Consider the following 15,144-nt stretch of genomic DNA (forward strand, 5'->3'; position numbering starts at 1 on the left):
AGTATTAGATTAAGACTTGCTCTGTGAGTTTGTGCCTTATTGCACACAAGCTGACAAAGCTCCAGGAATATAAAGCCTTCAAAAGGGCAATGCACGGATGCTCAGTAGCTCTTTAGTTGTCAGACTGGTCTGGCTGGGTTCACTTGCTCCATCCCAGTACTCTCCAGTGACATCCAGCATGCTCTGTTCTCATCAGCCTGTTCTCTTCAGTTTTACTATATTCTGTCTGAGACAAGAAGACTGCACACAAATTTAAAAGGCATCACTATCTCATTTATATGTAGTTATATGTGGTTATCCACAAAGTGATGAGTTCCGTTTGCTCTCTACTTCCTAATAGTAAATTTCTTTTCTGTGCTTCTGATCAATATGTTTCTACAGATCTTAAAATACAGGGAGCCTTGAAGTCTTATTCCTAATTGGTAATAGTCAACCTAAAAGCAGTGATTACAATGACAGTTCAAGAAAACTGTTTCCTTGTGCATTTCATTTTACTTTTATCTGTATTGCCTTTCCTCAGCTGTTGTAACTTATCAGTTTAACACTGGCCGGGCAATTAAACTGATTAACAGATGCTCTCTATTAATGCCCCGCTCCTCCCTGATAAAGGAAGGAGAGAATAAGGGACAGAGACTTATGGGCTGGAAACTAAACTACACAGCTTTAATGAAACAGTAATGATAAAAAGGAAAAAAAGATACTAAATATATACAAATATACAGGAAAATTGATACCACGTTCCCTCCCCGTTTTTCCCCCAATAACTCTCACGTCACCACCGAGGCTGCAGGGCAGCCCTGGGTAAGTCCAGGCTGGACTCCTGGAGTTGGCAGCAGTTGGGAGCTGGAGGCAGGAACACACAGATTCAGGGTGGGATGGATCAGAAGCACAGGCAGAGGAACGGACGGGATCCTCCAAGGATGCCGAAGCAAACAGGGACAGGGGAAGAAGGGGAAGCAGGAAGGGGTTTGACCCTCGTGATCCCTCAAATTTATATTGAGTATGCCATGTATGGGATGGAATACTCTGGTCAATTCTGGCATCTCTCTTGTCCATTCCTCAAAGGAGGGCTTCAGGTGTGACCTCTTTACTCCTTCTGGAGGGCAAAATGTTCCTCAGAGCTGAGCAGTGTCCTTGGCTCTGCACACCAGTCTCTGGCTGTAACCATAAACATCAAGTGTTATCAGTCCTAGAAGCAGACAGTGTCTGAGAAACTTGCTGTTAATTTCAGCAAGTGCAGCTACTTACAAGAGACTTAACTGTAAGCAAAAGTACAAGACAGAAAATCACCTTTATCCTGGTAAGGACAATCTCCACTCAACTTTGAGTTTGCAGTTCTTGGTTCTGGTAAATTAGTATTTTCCTTTAATTTACTTGCCTTTAATTTAATTTTATATTTAATATTTAATTTTTAATATTTAATTTTTCATATTTAATATTTAATTTTAATTTGATAATGAAGACTGCGTTGAATAATTCAGCTGTTCTATATTATGTGAAAAGTCTGCTTTGGTGGCTTGACAACCATGCTATAATCTTGATACTGTACCTTACTATGCTTGATTTTTTCTCATAGTTTATTGCCAGCTGGATTGCCCACTGGTGCTGACAAGTTCTTCATCTGTGTTCTTTTTTGAGGATGCTGTTGCATGACTTTGGAGAACTACCAGCTGACCTCATAAATACCACCTAAGGCAAAACCACCCTTGTGGTTATGTGGAGAAGCTGCAGTGGAAAAAAAGAAAAAAATTGGCTTAATATTTTCCTATAGCTTTCTTGCATTTGGATGAGGTTGCTGGAACAGCCATGTTCATGGTGAAGACTGGTGGGCAGTCTGCTGGGATGTGGCCCTGCAGAGATCCCTGGTAGGTCCATGTGCTGTGGAATTAGCACCCAGGGAAGTGTAGGTGAGTGAACTGGAGCCTCTGCTGATCACAGCGAGTTGTTTGTGGTGTGCTATGACTTTCTGCAAGCACAGCTTGCTGAGGCTTTGTGTCTGCCCCAGGTAGCTACTCATCATTAAAGGTATTGAATAATGAAAATTAAAATGGCCTGAGAGCTACTCATCTGCCAGGGGAGAGGCACACATGCAGATGCAATGATACTTGAACCCATCTAAATAAAGGTAAGCAGCTGGCACTGTACATCCATGACAGATTTTCTGTCATTTACTCCCTACTGGCCAAATCCAATCCATTTGCCCAATGTGCTAAGAAAAGCCAGAGAACAGAGCAGAAGACAGGATTTAATATGCTCTTGGCAGCCTTCATTGCCAAGGAGTCGTGCTGCTGCCTTCTCCGTTAGCTGGAGTTTTTCTCAGAAGTGGTAGCTAGGGTTAGATTAAACAAAAACATAACAAAAATAACTCTCCTTTGTCTAGAGGAGTGATAAAAAGCACACACACAAAGGATCACAGAGGGAATGGCAGGTGGGAAAACCCAAATAAAACCCTGCCCCACCAACTCTGGGGCCCATCCCCGGGGCCATCACCCCATCCAAGGCCCATCCCTACCAAACCAGTGTGCTCCCATCATCACCCCTCAGACCACTGGCTGTTACTGCCTGGGGGTGCTGGGCACACTATGGGATGCAGGGGAAGAGCATTTGAGCATTGCACAAGATTTATGGGATTTCTAGGAGAGGAATCAAAAGCGGTAACAGGGACGGGTGTAGGAGATTTGTGAAGGAACAGATGTAGGAAAGGAGAGGGATAAAGGGATAAAAAGAGCTGTTTCAACATAAACAGGTACATTTGTTTGGCCATGCCCTTTGCCCTTCCTGATCACCACAGTCTGTCCTGTCTTATTAAATGTAATTAAATTTCTAATTAAATGTAATTTCTCTTTTCCTGAGAGAGGAAGAGGCAAGGCCATGGGAGGAGCTACCTCCTGGGGGACCAGGGGAGTCCCTGCATGGATGATGAAGGTCACAAGAGAGCAGTCTGTGTGTGTGTGCAGGAAGGGTCTCCAGGGGGAGGTACCTGGAAAGACCAAGGATTCAGCACCAGGTACTGGATGGACTTTGTGTCCAAAACTGCAGAGACTACAATCTGTGTGTGTGTCTGTGTGTGCATGTGTGGGGGGTCTGTATTGGCAACAGGTTGCTGGGGCATCAGGGCCCCCCATACATGCAAGTGCCAGCAACTGCAGAGACTGGGATCCAGAAGCCAGCTACTGGAGAGTGTCTGAGCCTGGCTGCTGGAGGGATACACACTCTATACACATTGAAAATTCCAACTAATGGACCTCCATCCTGATCAGCCAGAGAGAGGAACAGGATAAGGCTGTTGGTGCTGTGTTTGTGTGAGTGCTATGTGTTGTGTGTGTGAGTCTGTGTGGTGTACCAGCTGGGAATGCCTGTCTTGGGTGGACTTGGGGGCGAGGAGCTGCAGCAGCCTTGCTTCTGTCAGGATACTGGATTCACCCACACTGCCCCAAAGCCACGCAAAATGTGTCTCAAAAAACTGATAGCAACATCTCTTAGAATAGCTGATGCATTACCCTGAAACTGTGCTATTAAATACATGTGAACACGCATCAGAGCAATGAGTGATGTGGAGGCACCTGAGGCAGCTAACACTATCTTTGCCAGAACATCCACATGAAACAAGGGTACTCCTGTCCTGAGCATGAAAATGTTGCTATCCTCCCCTACAAGAGTCCTTGTGGCTTCACTGCTTTCTAACACCACCTTAGCTCAGACACTCCTTCCTTCAGTATCTTCAGACCACACTATCTGCAGCGTCCAAACGGAGTGTATGTCTCTATTTGGGGTAGGTAGAGAGAACACAAAATCCCTGTGAACACTTGACCATGGAGTCAGTCTGCTCCAGCTCAGTCACTCCCCCATGGTGGTGTTCATAATTACATTTCCATGGGCTAGAGAAGGAAAGGCAAGTCAGTTTTGGAAAAGGGCTTGTTGGTTTTGCTAGAGCAATGCCTTTAACCCTTCTCCAGCCATGTCTATTACACAGCTGAAATCCATCTGGGAGAGAAAAGCCATTGTTTTCCACACTGGATCAGATTTGTCTTGCACAGTGGAGAGAGCAGAAAGAGCTTCTGCTGACAGTCACTGTGTCAGTACATCAGACACTCCAGACATTGTCCTATAGTGGGCCCTATTTAAGCAAGGGAGGATGTTTACCAAAGGAGAGGAGATGGCACAACAGTTTTTCAAACAGGCTGACAACCTATTTCTCATTTTTCAACATTGATTCTGCTTCAGACAGTCTGGTGCTCATTCCCAGCCTGAACCCTGTCCAAGAATCAGGCCAAGTTGGAAGCAGTGGTGTCACCGGGTAAGGTGAAAAAAAGGAGCTTACATTGGACACTGATTATGACATCACCTCGCTGACCTAAAAGGTTCCTCTAGTAAGAGACAACCTAAAAATTACAAACCAGTGCAAGACTCATGAATACAAGCTCCATTTTAAATTGGCCCCTTAACACTGAGACCAGGGCCCTGAGTGCACCAATAGGTCTGAACTGCCCTGGCCAGCCACACCTGGGATCTCCACCCTACAGCCCCTGCCTATCAGGCTGGGAGCTTCTCCCTTGCCTGGACACCCAGTCCTTGTCTGAGAGAGGCTACAGGGGTATCTATTGCCAGCCCTGACTCTGGAATGGACTTCCTTAGACATCCAGTCCTTGGACATCCTGTCTGGAGCCCTTCCTGCCACTGCTCTGACTGGACTCCTGGAATAGAGTCTCAGGATGGACTCCAGATCTGGTTTTGCACCTTTTCTTGTCTGTGACTGTCATCAGGCCCTCTTACCACCATCCTAGCTCTGCCCATTCACTTGGAATTCTGCAGGATTGGAAGCCTTGGCTGTTGAAGGCAATGCCTCTGCTGAGGTCATTCTTGGCTCATAATCTTGCTGTTCCCTGGCAGCTTGCATTGCACAGACAACACTTGTGCAAAAATCTCTGATGTTATCATGCTCTAATGTGCTTGTGTTACAGGTGAATCCATGCTACCTGTTACTGCTAGGCCCTGATATAACCAACAAATGGAACTGCTGCTAGGACTGATGAGGACACTGACCAGGTGAGGTATTGTGATGCCAGCAGTGATTGGGCTTCCTTTTTACACACCACACTGCCTGTTACAACAAACTTGCTGCTCATGGATGTGCATTTACACACCATTTCTCTTCATATCACTACTCCTTAAAGAAAGCAGGGGAACCACACCATCAAAACTGTGCCTGATGTTGCCAATCATGGGTTTCTAATGCTGGGACAATTCCAGCAGGCTCCAAACAAAGGAGAACCACACTGGTGTCCTCTCTTTTCTTGGACATACTCCTCTGTGTAAGAAATGGATTGACCTAAGTGATACAAGGTATGAATGGGATGTAGAAGTTTACTACATCTATTTAAAAAAACCCAACAAACACTAAACAAAGAACCCCAGCAGGATATTTCTGGTCTTCTTGGCACTTACTGAGCAATCATGAACCAAATCTTTTGACTCAGGTTAATAAAACTTAGTAAAAATTATTAATGTTTATTATTAAAATTATAATAAAACAAAAAATACCTACTTAGGTTAGTAGAATTTATCTGCTTACTAAACATCTCTGAAATGTTATTAATGAACAGCCTTGATTCTTTTGCATTTCTCTCAATAAGTCACTTAACATTATTATTGTCCAGCTTTTGTGTAAAGGTCAGCTTGGTCAGCTGCTGCACATCTGTTACTTCAGAATGTCTCCTAAGTCCTGTCCTCTTCTTAAGATCTGCCCTTTTCTTGATTCCTGACAAATGTGTATGTGAACCAGGAGGTACAAAGATAGAAGTGACCATTTAGCAGTGAGAACAGCCCAAGGATTTCTACTGTAATTTGCAAAGTATGTCTCTGTGCTCCCATAAAAAACACATCAATAGAAATATTAACTTAGCTGCAAAAATATACAAGATTACTTATAAACAAGAAAATACTGAAGTATAGAATAGCATGTTCAAACCAGTCTTTGTAAATTCACAGGCCCTTTTTTACTTAAATTGATATTAAAAGAGGAGTCAAGAGCTTGGAGAAGGCCTTGATTAGTTCCCCTTTGCACCTGAGATTGCTGAAATATTCTGAAATATGTGTATCTTGGGTTCTGCTCCTTAGTAGTATAATAAAGCCTATATATCAGGAAGGACTATGCCTGCTTCTCTTCATAATCATCAGGGTTTTTTTTAACATATATAAACCTTCTTGTCTCTATTCCCTTTAACCTGTAAAATTGGTTTTGTTTTGTGGACAGGCAAAATGAATAACAACGCTGATTTTAAGAGCATCAGTTCAAGTCAGGAGTCCATTATGGGTGACCTTCAGAGACTTCTCAGCCAAGGAGAGTATCCTCCTTTTACCTTTGCTCCCATCTTCGAGAGCAAGTTTGTTGAGGTAAGGAGTCACTCAAATGAAATTATTTAGCATGCTCAAGATAAAATTACTTGCAATGCTTACTCTTTTTTTAACTCCCTCATCTCAACAGGTATTCCTCACTCATTCTTATTCTTTGTTTACCACACATGTATGGATATAATGTGTGGTATATATAAGTATATAATTTCCTTTCTCCTATAGACTCATTCTGCTGACACTTTACAAGCAGAAGCATAGCAACAGCAATGCTGCAAATTAGAGAAAGAGGACAAAAAATTATGTTTTCACCCTTTCTTCCGAGCCTCAGTGCCTTCCTATAGCAACAGCTAGGACCATTCTACCAGATTTCTGATTCTGTGATATCTCTTGAAAGTTTTTAGCCACCAACATCTGTTCAACCTACCCTAAATAATAGCCAGCCTTCCCCAGAAAATTTCATCCCACAGACAACTTCTAGTATCCCTGTAGGCAATATCTCTGCCCTGCCTGTCCCTTACCCTAACAAGTGTGGGCCAAAGAACCCTGCGAGACTCTGGTGACACTTCTACACTTCTGCAGTTCTGCATTCACTATGTGTCTAAGGCATCTGAATCCTATTTATGTGATGTATCTAAACTATGTTTTTCATAGGAGTTTGTTATCTCAGTTTGTGATAATTGTAACATCCTTTGGTCTTGCCTTGATTAATTCCATCTTGCATTGTTGATACACACGCAGAATGTTAATTAGCTAAAAGTCTCTGTTTTCAGGGTACTTTATGATTTATCCCTGCTTTATTTATCAGACCTCATTTACTATCAAGGCAACAGTTGTCCTAACCAATCAACTCAAGAAAACAGCTCAATCAGTGACTCATTTACATTAAAATGAAAAGGGGAAAAAAAAAAGCAAAAAAAAAGCCTTTGATCTTTTTTTACATACTGCCTCTCACTCTTGGGAAGAAATTCTACTAGACATTCAAAATTTAATGCACTGTCCTCCCTTGAATTCCTTCTTAAGACACTCTTTTTCTCTGATGCCTACAAGGAACCAAACCCTGACAATGGTACATAACATGTGAGTCAATCATGCTTATAAACTTCTTCTTCCCTCCTGCTCTTTTCTTGGTTTTCTCCTTCTGTAATTTCATGTCTTACACATCAATTATCTGGGATATTTTCCCATTCTGTGTTTGTAGAGAACCTAGTATGATCCTGGTTCAGAACCAGGTCTCATTTATATTACAGTAATGCTGACAAAACCAACGAATCACCAGAACAATGTCTCTTCCAGCATGTTTACACTAAGAGAAATTCAAGATACTGATATTCAAGAGGTTTCTGACCACAGCAGTCACACACCCAAATATGGAGACTACAGGGTGATTTCCAATCCTCTTTTATCTTATTAAACTTCTATCTTCTCTTCATTCATAGACATTTCTGCCTCATTATTCTACATTTTTCTATATTCTCACCAACCCAGTAGATAGCTCTAGGGCCCCCAGGCCAAAATACCATGAAATGTATTGACAGTATATTCTCTGAAAGACCATATGTCAAATATCAGTACTGATGGGGTCTTTTTGTGTTCAGGTTAATCAAAGAGGGGAACAAATTTCTGTCCATAACCGAGCCAGCTACGTGACCATTGGCATCTGTGCTGCTAATTCCAGTTCACCGCTGCCCAATGCGATGCTGGTAGCACGGGAGATGTCTGTGTCCTCACAGGAAAGTCTGACAAACTTCTGGAAATTCTCAGAGCAGCCACCCCATGTGGAACATCTAGAACTCACCAGGTCAGTTAGAACTGAGAGGGGTTAGATATTTCTTTGAAGAGTGTATAAGACATATGAATGTATTTCCCATTTACATACAGCGTGTTCCTTCTTTCAGGGGTCAGTTTATGACAAGATCTTACTTTTTCACTGACTGTCACAGCAGTAGCACAGTAAAGTTAGAAGAATCCCCTAAGCACACACCTTTAGACCCTATCCTGCTCATAATTTCAGGCCAATGCTACCCACATGCCTAGAGATAGATGAAGTCTAGGAATACTGAATAAACCTTTTTCTGAATATATCAGAAGCAGGGAGCTGGTAGAAAGATTGAGGGTACAAGACTGTCATGGAATAAGGCAATGGAATAAAGGCATTGTAAAGAAGCCACTTTCCTTTGCCTCCATTTTGTGCACTGCTGCCCAGTAAGTTTGCTATAGTTACCCAGGGGCACTTGTAAGAAGAGTGTTCAAATCCACAAGGCAGCTTCTTCCTATTCCAGTTTCTCACTTTTAGTCTTGTTCTACCTCTAGGTCTCAGAGAAACAGTATCTTCTTTGAGAGGAATCTCCACTTGTGATTATGATGAGTTTCCCCTTTTTTTTTTTATAGGTTCCTCCCCTTGGAGTTTGTGGAACTTGCAGTCCACAGCACAGATAATCATCACCTCAGGATAAAATTAGTAAATGGCCGTTCCTATTATCTAGAGCTCTGTGCCCCACCAGACCAGCAAGAACATCTATTTCGCCTGTGGCTGCAGCTCATCTCTCTCCTGAAACCCACAGAAAAAACCAGCAATTCTGAAGTTGATGTAAAATGTGAGGATATTGGCACGTGTCACAAGAAATCTCCCAGCCCAAACAACATATCAGAAAATGTGAGTCAAGTAGACAGCAAGTAGATACGAAAAGTTGAAGCCAACCAATTGGAAAGAATCACTTGTGCCAATATTCTTTACTGTCTCTCAAGTCAAAGTTTTTGTGTGCTTTCAAAGAGCTACAGCTCTGTTTATCAAAATAGCTGGCTTGTTGTAAACTGCCTACAGAATTTCAGGGCAAAAGGAGTGAGGATACTACACACATCATAGACCTGATAATTTTTTGCGAATGAATAAGTAGAATACTACTTATTTTTCAGTATTTAGTTTTTCCTCATTGTTGGGGAGTATGTTCTTAAGTGGTTTTTTTTTACTGAATTCCACAAAAGAACCATAGAAGGAAAGACGTGGCACAGGTGAGACCCGTGCAGGGACTGACAACTAATAAGCAAAGAGGGCAAAGGAATTTGATCCATTCAAAAGACAGAAACAGAAATTTACAAAGAAAATTTCTACAATAGACAGCCAGACAGACAGCAGGTAGCTGGTCACTGTAGCTAAGAGAGGAACAAGAACAGTGAGGGTCACCAAAAATGTTACAAGAAGTCCTAAAGAGAATATCACACACTGAAATTTCACTAAAGCACAGAAGGGACCTGTTAGCTGAGACTCACACTTAGGAAGGAAGTTGGATGGTTAATGATGCTGCTCAGCATTATCTAAAGCTATTTCCCCTAAGGTCCAAGCAAACATTTTGTCAGCACAGGCAATTGATGGGTCTTTAGCTCCCACTCAAGCCAACCCAGCTCTCAGCCAAGCACATCCATAGGGAGAAAAAAAACCAAAACACAATCACAAGGCCAGTGCTCAGTGCTGCAAAGATTTTAGTAAAGACCAATCTCAAAATCTGGACAGGAGAAAGATCAAAAATCTTAGCCTCCAGATAAAACTAAATAGAGAAGAATAACCAGGAGATAAATGAGTCTTGAACACAAATCAGCATCACCTGGAGGTGAAGCCACACACAGCTTTCAGAGCTTAAGCTTTGGGACCTGTTAGCCCTTGATGGACTGCACAGACACCTCTAGCCAAAGTCCTAGGCCAACTAACTGATATTGCAGGAGGAACAGAAGTTTCTCTTCTACATAGATATATTACATTTTCTGTCTGACACCACTTCCATGAAGAATACTCAGTACATAGGGTTACTTTTCCTATATAGAAAAATACCACAAATGTCCCATTGTGCTGATCAGCTCTACGAAGAGCACTTTTTATGTCATTTGCTGCTGTATCTGTTAATCTTACTTTTTTTTTTCCTTCAAGAGAGATGAACCACAAGATGTGCCTAACCCCGAAAAAGAGGAAAAAGAAGTTACTGAACAAGCCTCCTCCAACAAAGTTTACCTCCCAGTTACAGTGTATCCCACAGAAGAGACTGAAAAGGAAATGGAAGCCTTCCACAGCCCCCTGAAACCAACCAGGGAAGAAAACACCGTGCAGTCAAAGAATATACATCCTCTGGGTACACCAGAGAGCCAAAGCAGAGAAAGGAGCAAAATTAGGTGGGTATGTTTGGAAAGCAAGACTGGTGTTCTTGGTTTCTGCTGCTGACTTTGAAACATATAGTGAGTTCAATATTCAGCTTCAGAAAATATATGATTGCAACACCTTGCCAGGATTACTGTGATTTTCCTATCGTTTTAATGAATTAGGAAACCCAAAAATTTAGGGTGGGGTTTCTAAGTATCCAGACTTTTGTTTCTCAGATGCTGAGGAGCATCTGACAGCCCATTCCCCCTGCCCACCCTCCTACCTCCTGGGTTCACAAAGAAGGGCAATAAAGCAAAAGTTCACAAATGTTCAGGGATGTGTTAGTGGTGTCCTTGAATGCTGAAGGCTCTGCATACAGCAGCCTTGATCTAGCCACCCAGTATGAGGAAATAATACAGCATATGGCAAACTCACTGTTTCCTTTCTGCCCCAAATCAGGAACATGTCCTGGCACCAGAAACCTGTCTCTTCTGTATCCCCTTCACTACTAGATCCATCCTGGCCTGTGCAGAAAAGATTTTTTAGTGGTGTGATTTTTTTAGTTGTGCAAACTAGGCAAGAAAAAATGAGATGGCAGGAGGAAATGAAAGCTGTCACTTACATGAGCATCTGCATTACAACAAAACCCATGACTTCAACCTAATACCTTCTGAAGCTATATCTAGGCCCTCTTGATGTGATCAGATGTGAAATATGCTCAGGTGTGTCATATACAAGTGGAATATAACATTCAAATATTGCTTTGTGTTCCTGTGCCTGACAGATTTTTCCTCAGTTTGTTGGCAATAGCATAATGGGTTTTGTCCTTAACATTTATTTATTTATTTACTCATTCATTTATTTATTTTTTAGGATGAATACAATGAAACAAAAAAGTGGAAAAAAATTACATACTTCAGGTATGACAGTTTTTCTGGTATTTATTCACTTCCTGATAGCTATTCCTACTTCAACAATAGATGAGAGAAGCTGAAACTGCGTGAGCTGGGAGTTCTTTAAAACTAATATTCCTTTGTCTAAATTGCCAGTAGATCAGCACTGGTATGGCCATGTTACTGGATGGTATCCTGTGCTCGTTCCTTGCTGTGATCACACTTCACTTCCCAGGGTTCAGTGACAGGATTCATCTAGCAAGGCCTTCGTGTCTGACTTGTTTGGCTGATGGCAGCCATTGCAACTCACTGTAAAACAAGATAAAATACAGGATGGTGGAAAGGGTGAGAAAGCTGCATGCCTAGAATGCTTCAAGGATCTAATGTTGGCCCATACCCCTCTTCCAGTGTGCTGTAAGGCTTCCCAAAAACCCATGTGTGAGCAGGGTTTTATGTCCAGATAGAGTGTACGTAGTTCAGTCAAACATGAGGTCTGGATCATGTTTCAAGCAGAATGTGGACACACTGGAACATTCTCCACATTGTCATGTTGGGATTAGCATTAGCATCCTTTCTGACAGTGTCAGTTTTGGCACAAATCTCTATAGAATATCCAGCTGGAACAAGTAGGCACTGAAGACTGTCTTTATAAACATTCACTGTTCCCCTTGTCTATGTCTCCCTTTCTTGACAGTAAAGCACTGTTATCTAAGCCTGCCAAAGAATGAAAAGAACTGGAGGCACTTTGCTCACTGATGCCCCTGCACCAGTGTCTGCATGCAAGTCAATCAGTCTCTTGAACAAAAGCTTTCACAGTCTTTCCCCACAGAGTTCTCCATTTTGTTAAGTCATAAAAGTTTGAATGGGCTCTCATTCCAACAGCCTCATTACTTGTGAACACAGTGTTACTCTGTGCTCCTCCTTGCAGCTGAGGAGTGGGCTGTATGCAATCCCTTGGTCTAATTCAGTTGGTGATCTTAAAAGTGATTTACATGACCTGCAAGGAAAAGTACTTTGCTTTATGATGCACTCTCATTTAACTGCTTTTCTCAATTTTCCTGTGTGCACACATCTCTCCATCCACTAATACACATATGTCTGTCAGAAAGCCTTGTGTCAGCTCTCTCTTGGTACACTTTGGAACATAAATACTTTTCAGTATCTCACTGTTATGTTCTTTTTCAGTCCCTTCCTCTCCTAACAGCCATTCATTTAGAAACGGGGCACTGACAGAGAGCAATGGGCTTTGAAGAGATATAAATTAGTACATACTCAAGAACTTATTTCAGCATTCCATATTAAATGGAGAAAAGTAATGATATAGTATTTAATCAGCAATAACAAATTTGTGCAAAGTACTAGATTAATTATACTCTCATTTCACATACTTTTCCTGCACATTAGTCAGTGACAAAGAGTGTTAAATACCTAACAAATTTTACTGGAGCTTAGTGGTGCATTATAGTGTTTCCCATTATTTTATCAGGAAAACTGTAATAATAGTGAAATAGTGAAGCAAGCAGAACAGAAATGCTTCATATATTTTCCTGTTGCACACACACCACCATAATGTCAATCAGAAAAAAAAAATGGTTTTGACAAATCCAGCATTTGTTGCATGGAGAGAAGGGGACACAGGGACCTGCCTATTTGTTTAAGTTAATTCCCTGCTAGAATAATTTTATCACTTTCTATTCTATATAAACAATTACTCGTAGATATTAATTTTGTAGTAACATATTTGCAGCTTTTTCTATAGGGAAGAAAATATAGCTGGTTGTATTTCTCACTGTTTTCTTTCTGTTTCCATCTTTGTTTCTTGCTCTTTGTCTAACTGTTCTTATTCCCAATAGCTCACAGCTTTGCAGTTTTCCCCTCTGATCAGCTTTCCTGATCCTTTTCTCTAACTCTAGATTATTATTTAATTTTCCACATTCTTTAAGCTCTATTTTGTGGCTCTTTCTCTTTTTAAAATATATCTTCCTCCAAAGATATATTCTTCCTCCTGTGCACATGTGTCTCCCATCTTTTCTTTAATTTTCTGATCATGTTTCTCCCAATCTGCATTCTACTGTCAATTCCCAAATTTCCCATATTAAGGCAAAAGGCAGCATGTGTTCTTCCTGGGCTTACTTAGGCCTGCAGACTCTGTTGTCCTCTCAACATGCTGAGCAGCTTTCAGTAGAGAATGGAAATTCTTTTCACATACTTCCAGGCAGCTCAGAAGTAGGACAATCTCATGTCAACTGGTACCAGCCATGCACACACTTGTCACACCTCTCAGGTGTTCTGCAAGGACTTAAGATGATTTCTGCTGAGAGGTGAGTAGGTGAGACAGCTTGTAGGAGTGACTGAAGGAGAACAGCAGCATGGGAGAGACTGGGAAAAGGCCAATCTGGAACACAGCACAAATTCTAGTGAACTCCCCACAGAGGCAAATTAATTACTTCTGGTCAATCATTTTTCCTGTGTGGTTCTTGGTGTACATTTATCTTGCCTGTCCTTTCCTCTCTTGTTATTCCTTGTGCTTCTTCTCTTTCATTCTCTACTTTCCTGCCCTGTTTTTCTCAAGCTCATCATGTCTCTTTTCAGGGAATCAAACGAGTGGCAGTAAACCAAGCCGGCTACTTCATGCAGTATCCCAGGCATTTAGTAAGAAGGAATAAAAAAACCCAAATCATCCTTGACACCAGATGAACTTGGAACAAGGAAAACATGCAAATATGAACACATGGAAGAAAAAATTCCCCTGCAGACTTCAATTCCATTCATAACCTTGTACTATTGTACGATTAACTGTTGCTGAAATACTAATTCTGTATTTCTCTGTATTAGTTCTCAACTAGCAATAGCAAATAAATTCTGATTCTTGGCAGTGGAATCTACATCTTTCAGTGACTGAGGCAATTTTAAAATTGGTTTATTATTTAATTTTTTTTTACATAGTTTTCAGGAGAAGGGAAAGAAATGGATGCCTGAATTAATTTTATAATTATAATACTTGGCTATGGCTTATACTTCTGTATAGGGTCAGGAAAGTTTCTCGTGCCAGCAACTTTAAAAACATTGCAGGGGAACAAGTGATAAAAGCAATACCATGTACTGGGCACTAAATGATAGTAAAATGGTTTTATTTCTGCCAGTGAGATGAATGTGAGTGAATCACTTTCCCTTACTGCTCCTCAGCCTCTTCATTTGTAGGGTGAGAAGAACCAGAACTCTTTTGAAAATCACCATGAAATGTACTAATGCAATCCATTAGCATTGCTATTACTGTTTTTATTGTTATTTAGACACTATAAACATTTCTAGCCTATTAGAATACATAGCAGCATTTTTGTCAGAGTATGCTTGCTAAACTGTGGAGCATTTAGCATTAAGAAAACTAGATATTATCTAATGCTCTTGCTACCTGTCATTGGGACATTGTGCAATATTTTACTGAAATTTTGAAGTGTAATTTCTGTGCAAGCATAGCTAAACATGGAAGATAGAAGACTCAGAAGGCCTTCCTCCAAATGAGCATAGAGGACATATGTAATTCACAGCTTCCAAGGAAACAAATGCCAATCTAATGTTCCTTAAGTTAATATAAATTAACTTAATACTCTTTCATGGAAGCCTATGTGTAATTACATTCCACTCTAGGATGCCATAAGAAACAAGTGGTAGAAAATTCAAATTATAGATATCACCCAAAACACGAATATGAGGGGAATACCTTCCTACACTACTGGTAATTCTGTTATTTTCTGTGGTGAAAAAAAAAGA

General features: G+C 41.1%; 1 protein-coding gene across 4 annotated transcripts; it reads left to right on the forward strand.

Moving 5' to 3' along the window:
* Window positions 1–3,110: 3,110 nt before the first annotated feature.
* GARIN2 (golgi associated RAB2 interactor family member 2) lies at window positions 3,111–14,258 on the forward strand. Of its 4 annotated transcripts, none has more exons than XM_071744398.1 (7): window positions 3,111–3,302; window positions 4,962–5,046; window positions 6,258–6,393; window positions 7,950–8,152; window positions 8,743–9,007; window positions 10,274–10,512; window positions 11,354–14,258. In XM_071744398.1, exons 2-7 carry the CDS (start codon window positions 5,009–5,011, stop codon window positions 11,472–11,474), a joined length of 1,002 nt encoding a protein of 333 aa, XP_071600499.1. In that variant the 5' UTR covers window positions 3,111–3,302; window positions 4,962–5,008; the 3' UTR covers window positions 11,475–14,258. The 4 variants fall into 4 exon arrangements, with proteins under 4 accessions (XP_071600499.1, XP_071600500.1, XP_071600502.1 ...); XM_071744399.1 differs by lacking the exon at window positions 3,111–3,302 and adding an exon at window positions 4,280–4,297; XM_071744401.1 differs by lacking the exon at window positions 3,111–3,302 and having other exon boundaries at window positions 4,869–5,046; window positions 6,254–6,393.
* The last annotated feature ends 886 nt before the right edge of the window (window positions 14,259–15,144 follow it).

Source organism: Heliangelus exortis, chromosome 5 (assembly GCF_036169615.1).
Source record: "Heliangelus exortis chromosome 5, bHelExo1.hap1, whole genome shotgun sequence".
In the NCBI taxonomy this organism is placed as follows: domain Eukaryota; kingdom Metazoa; phylum Chordata; class Aves; order Apodiformes; family Trochilidae; genus Heliangelus; species Heliangelus exortis.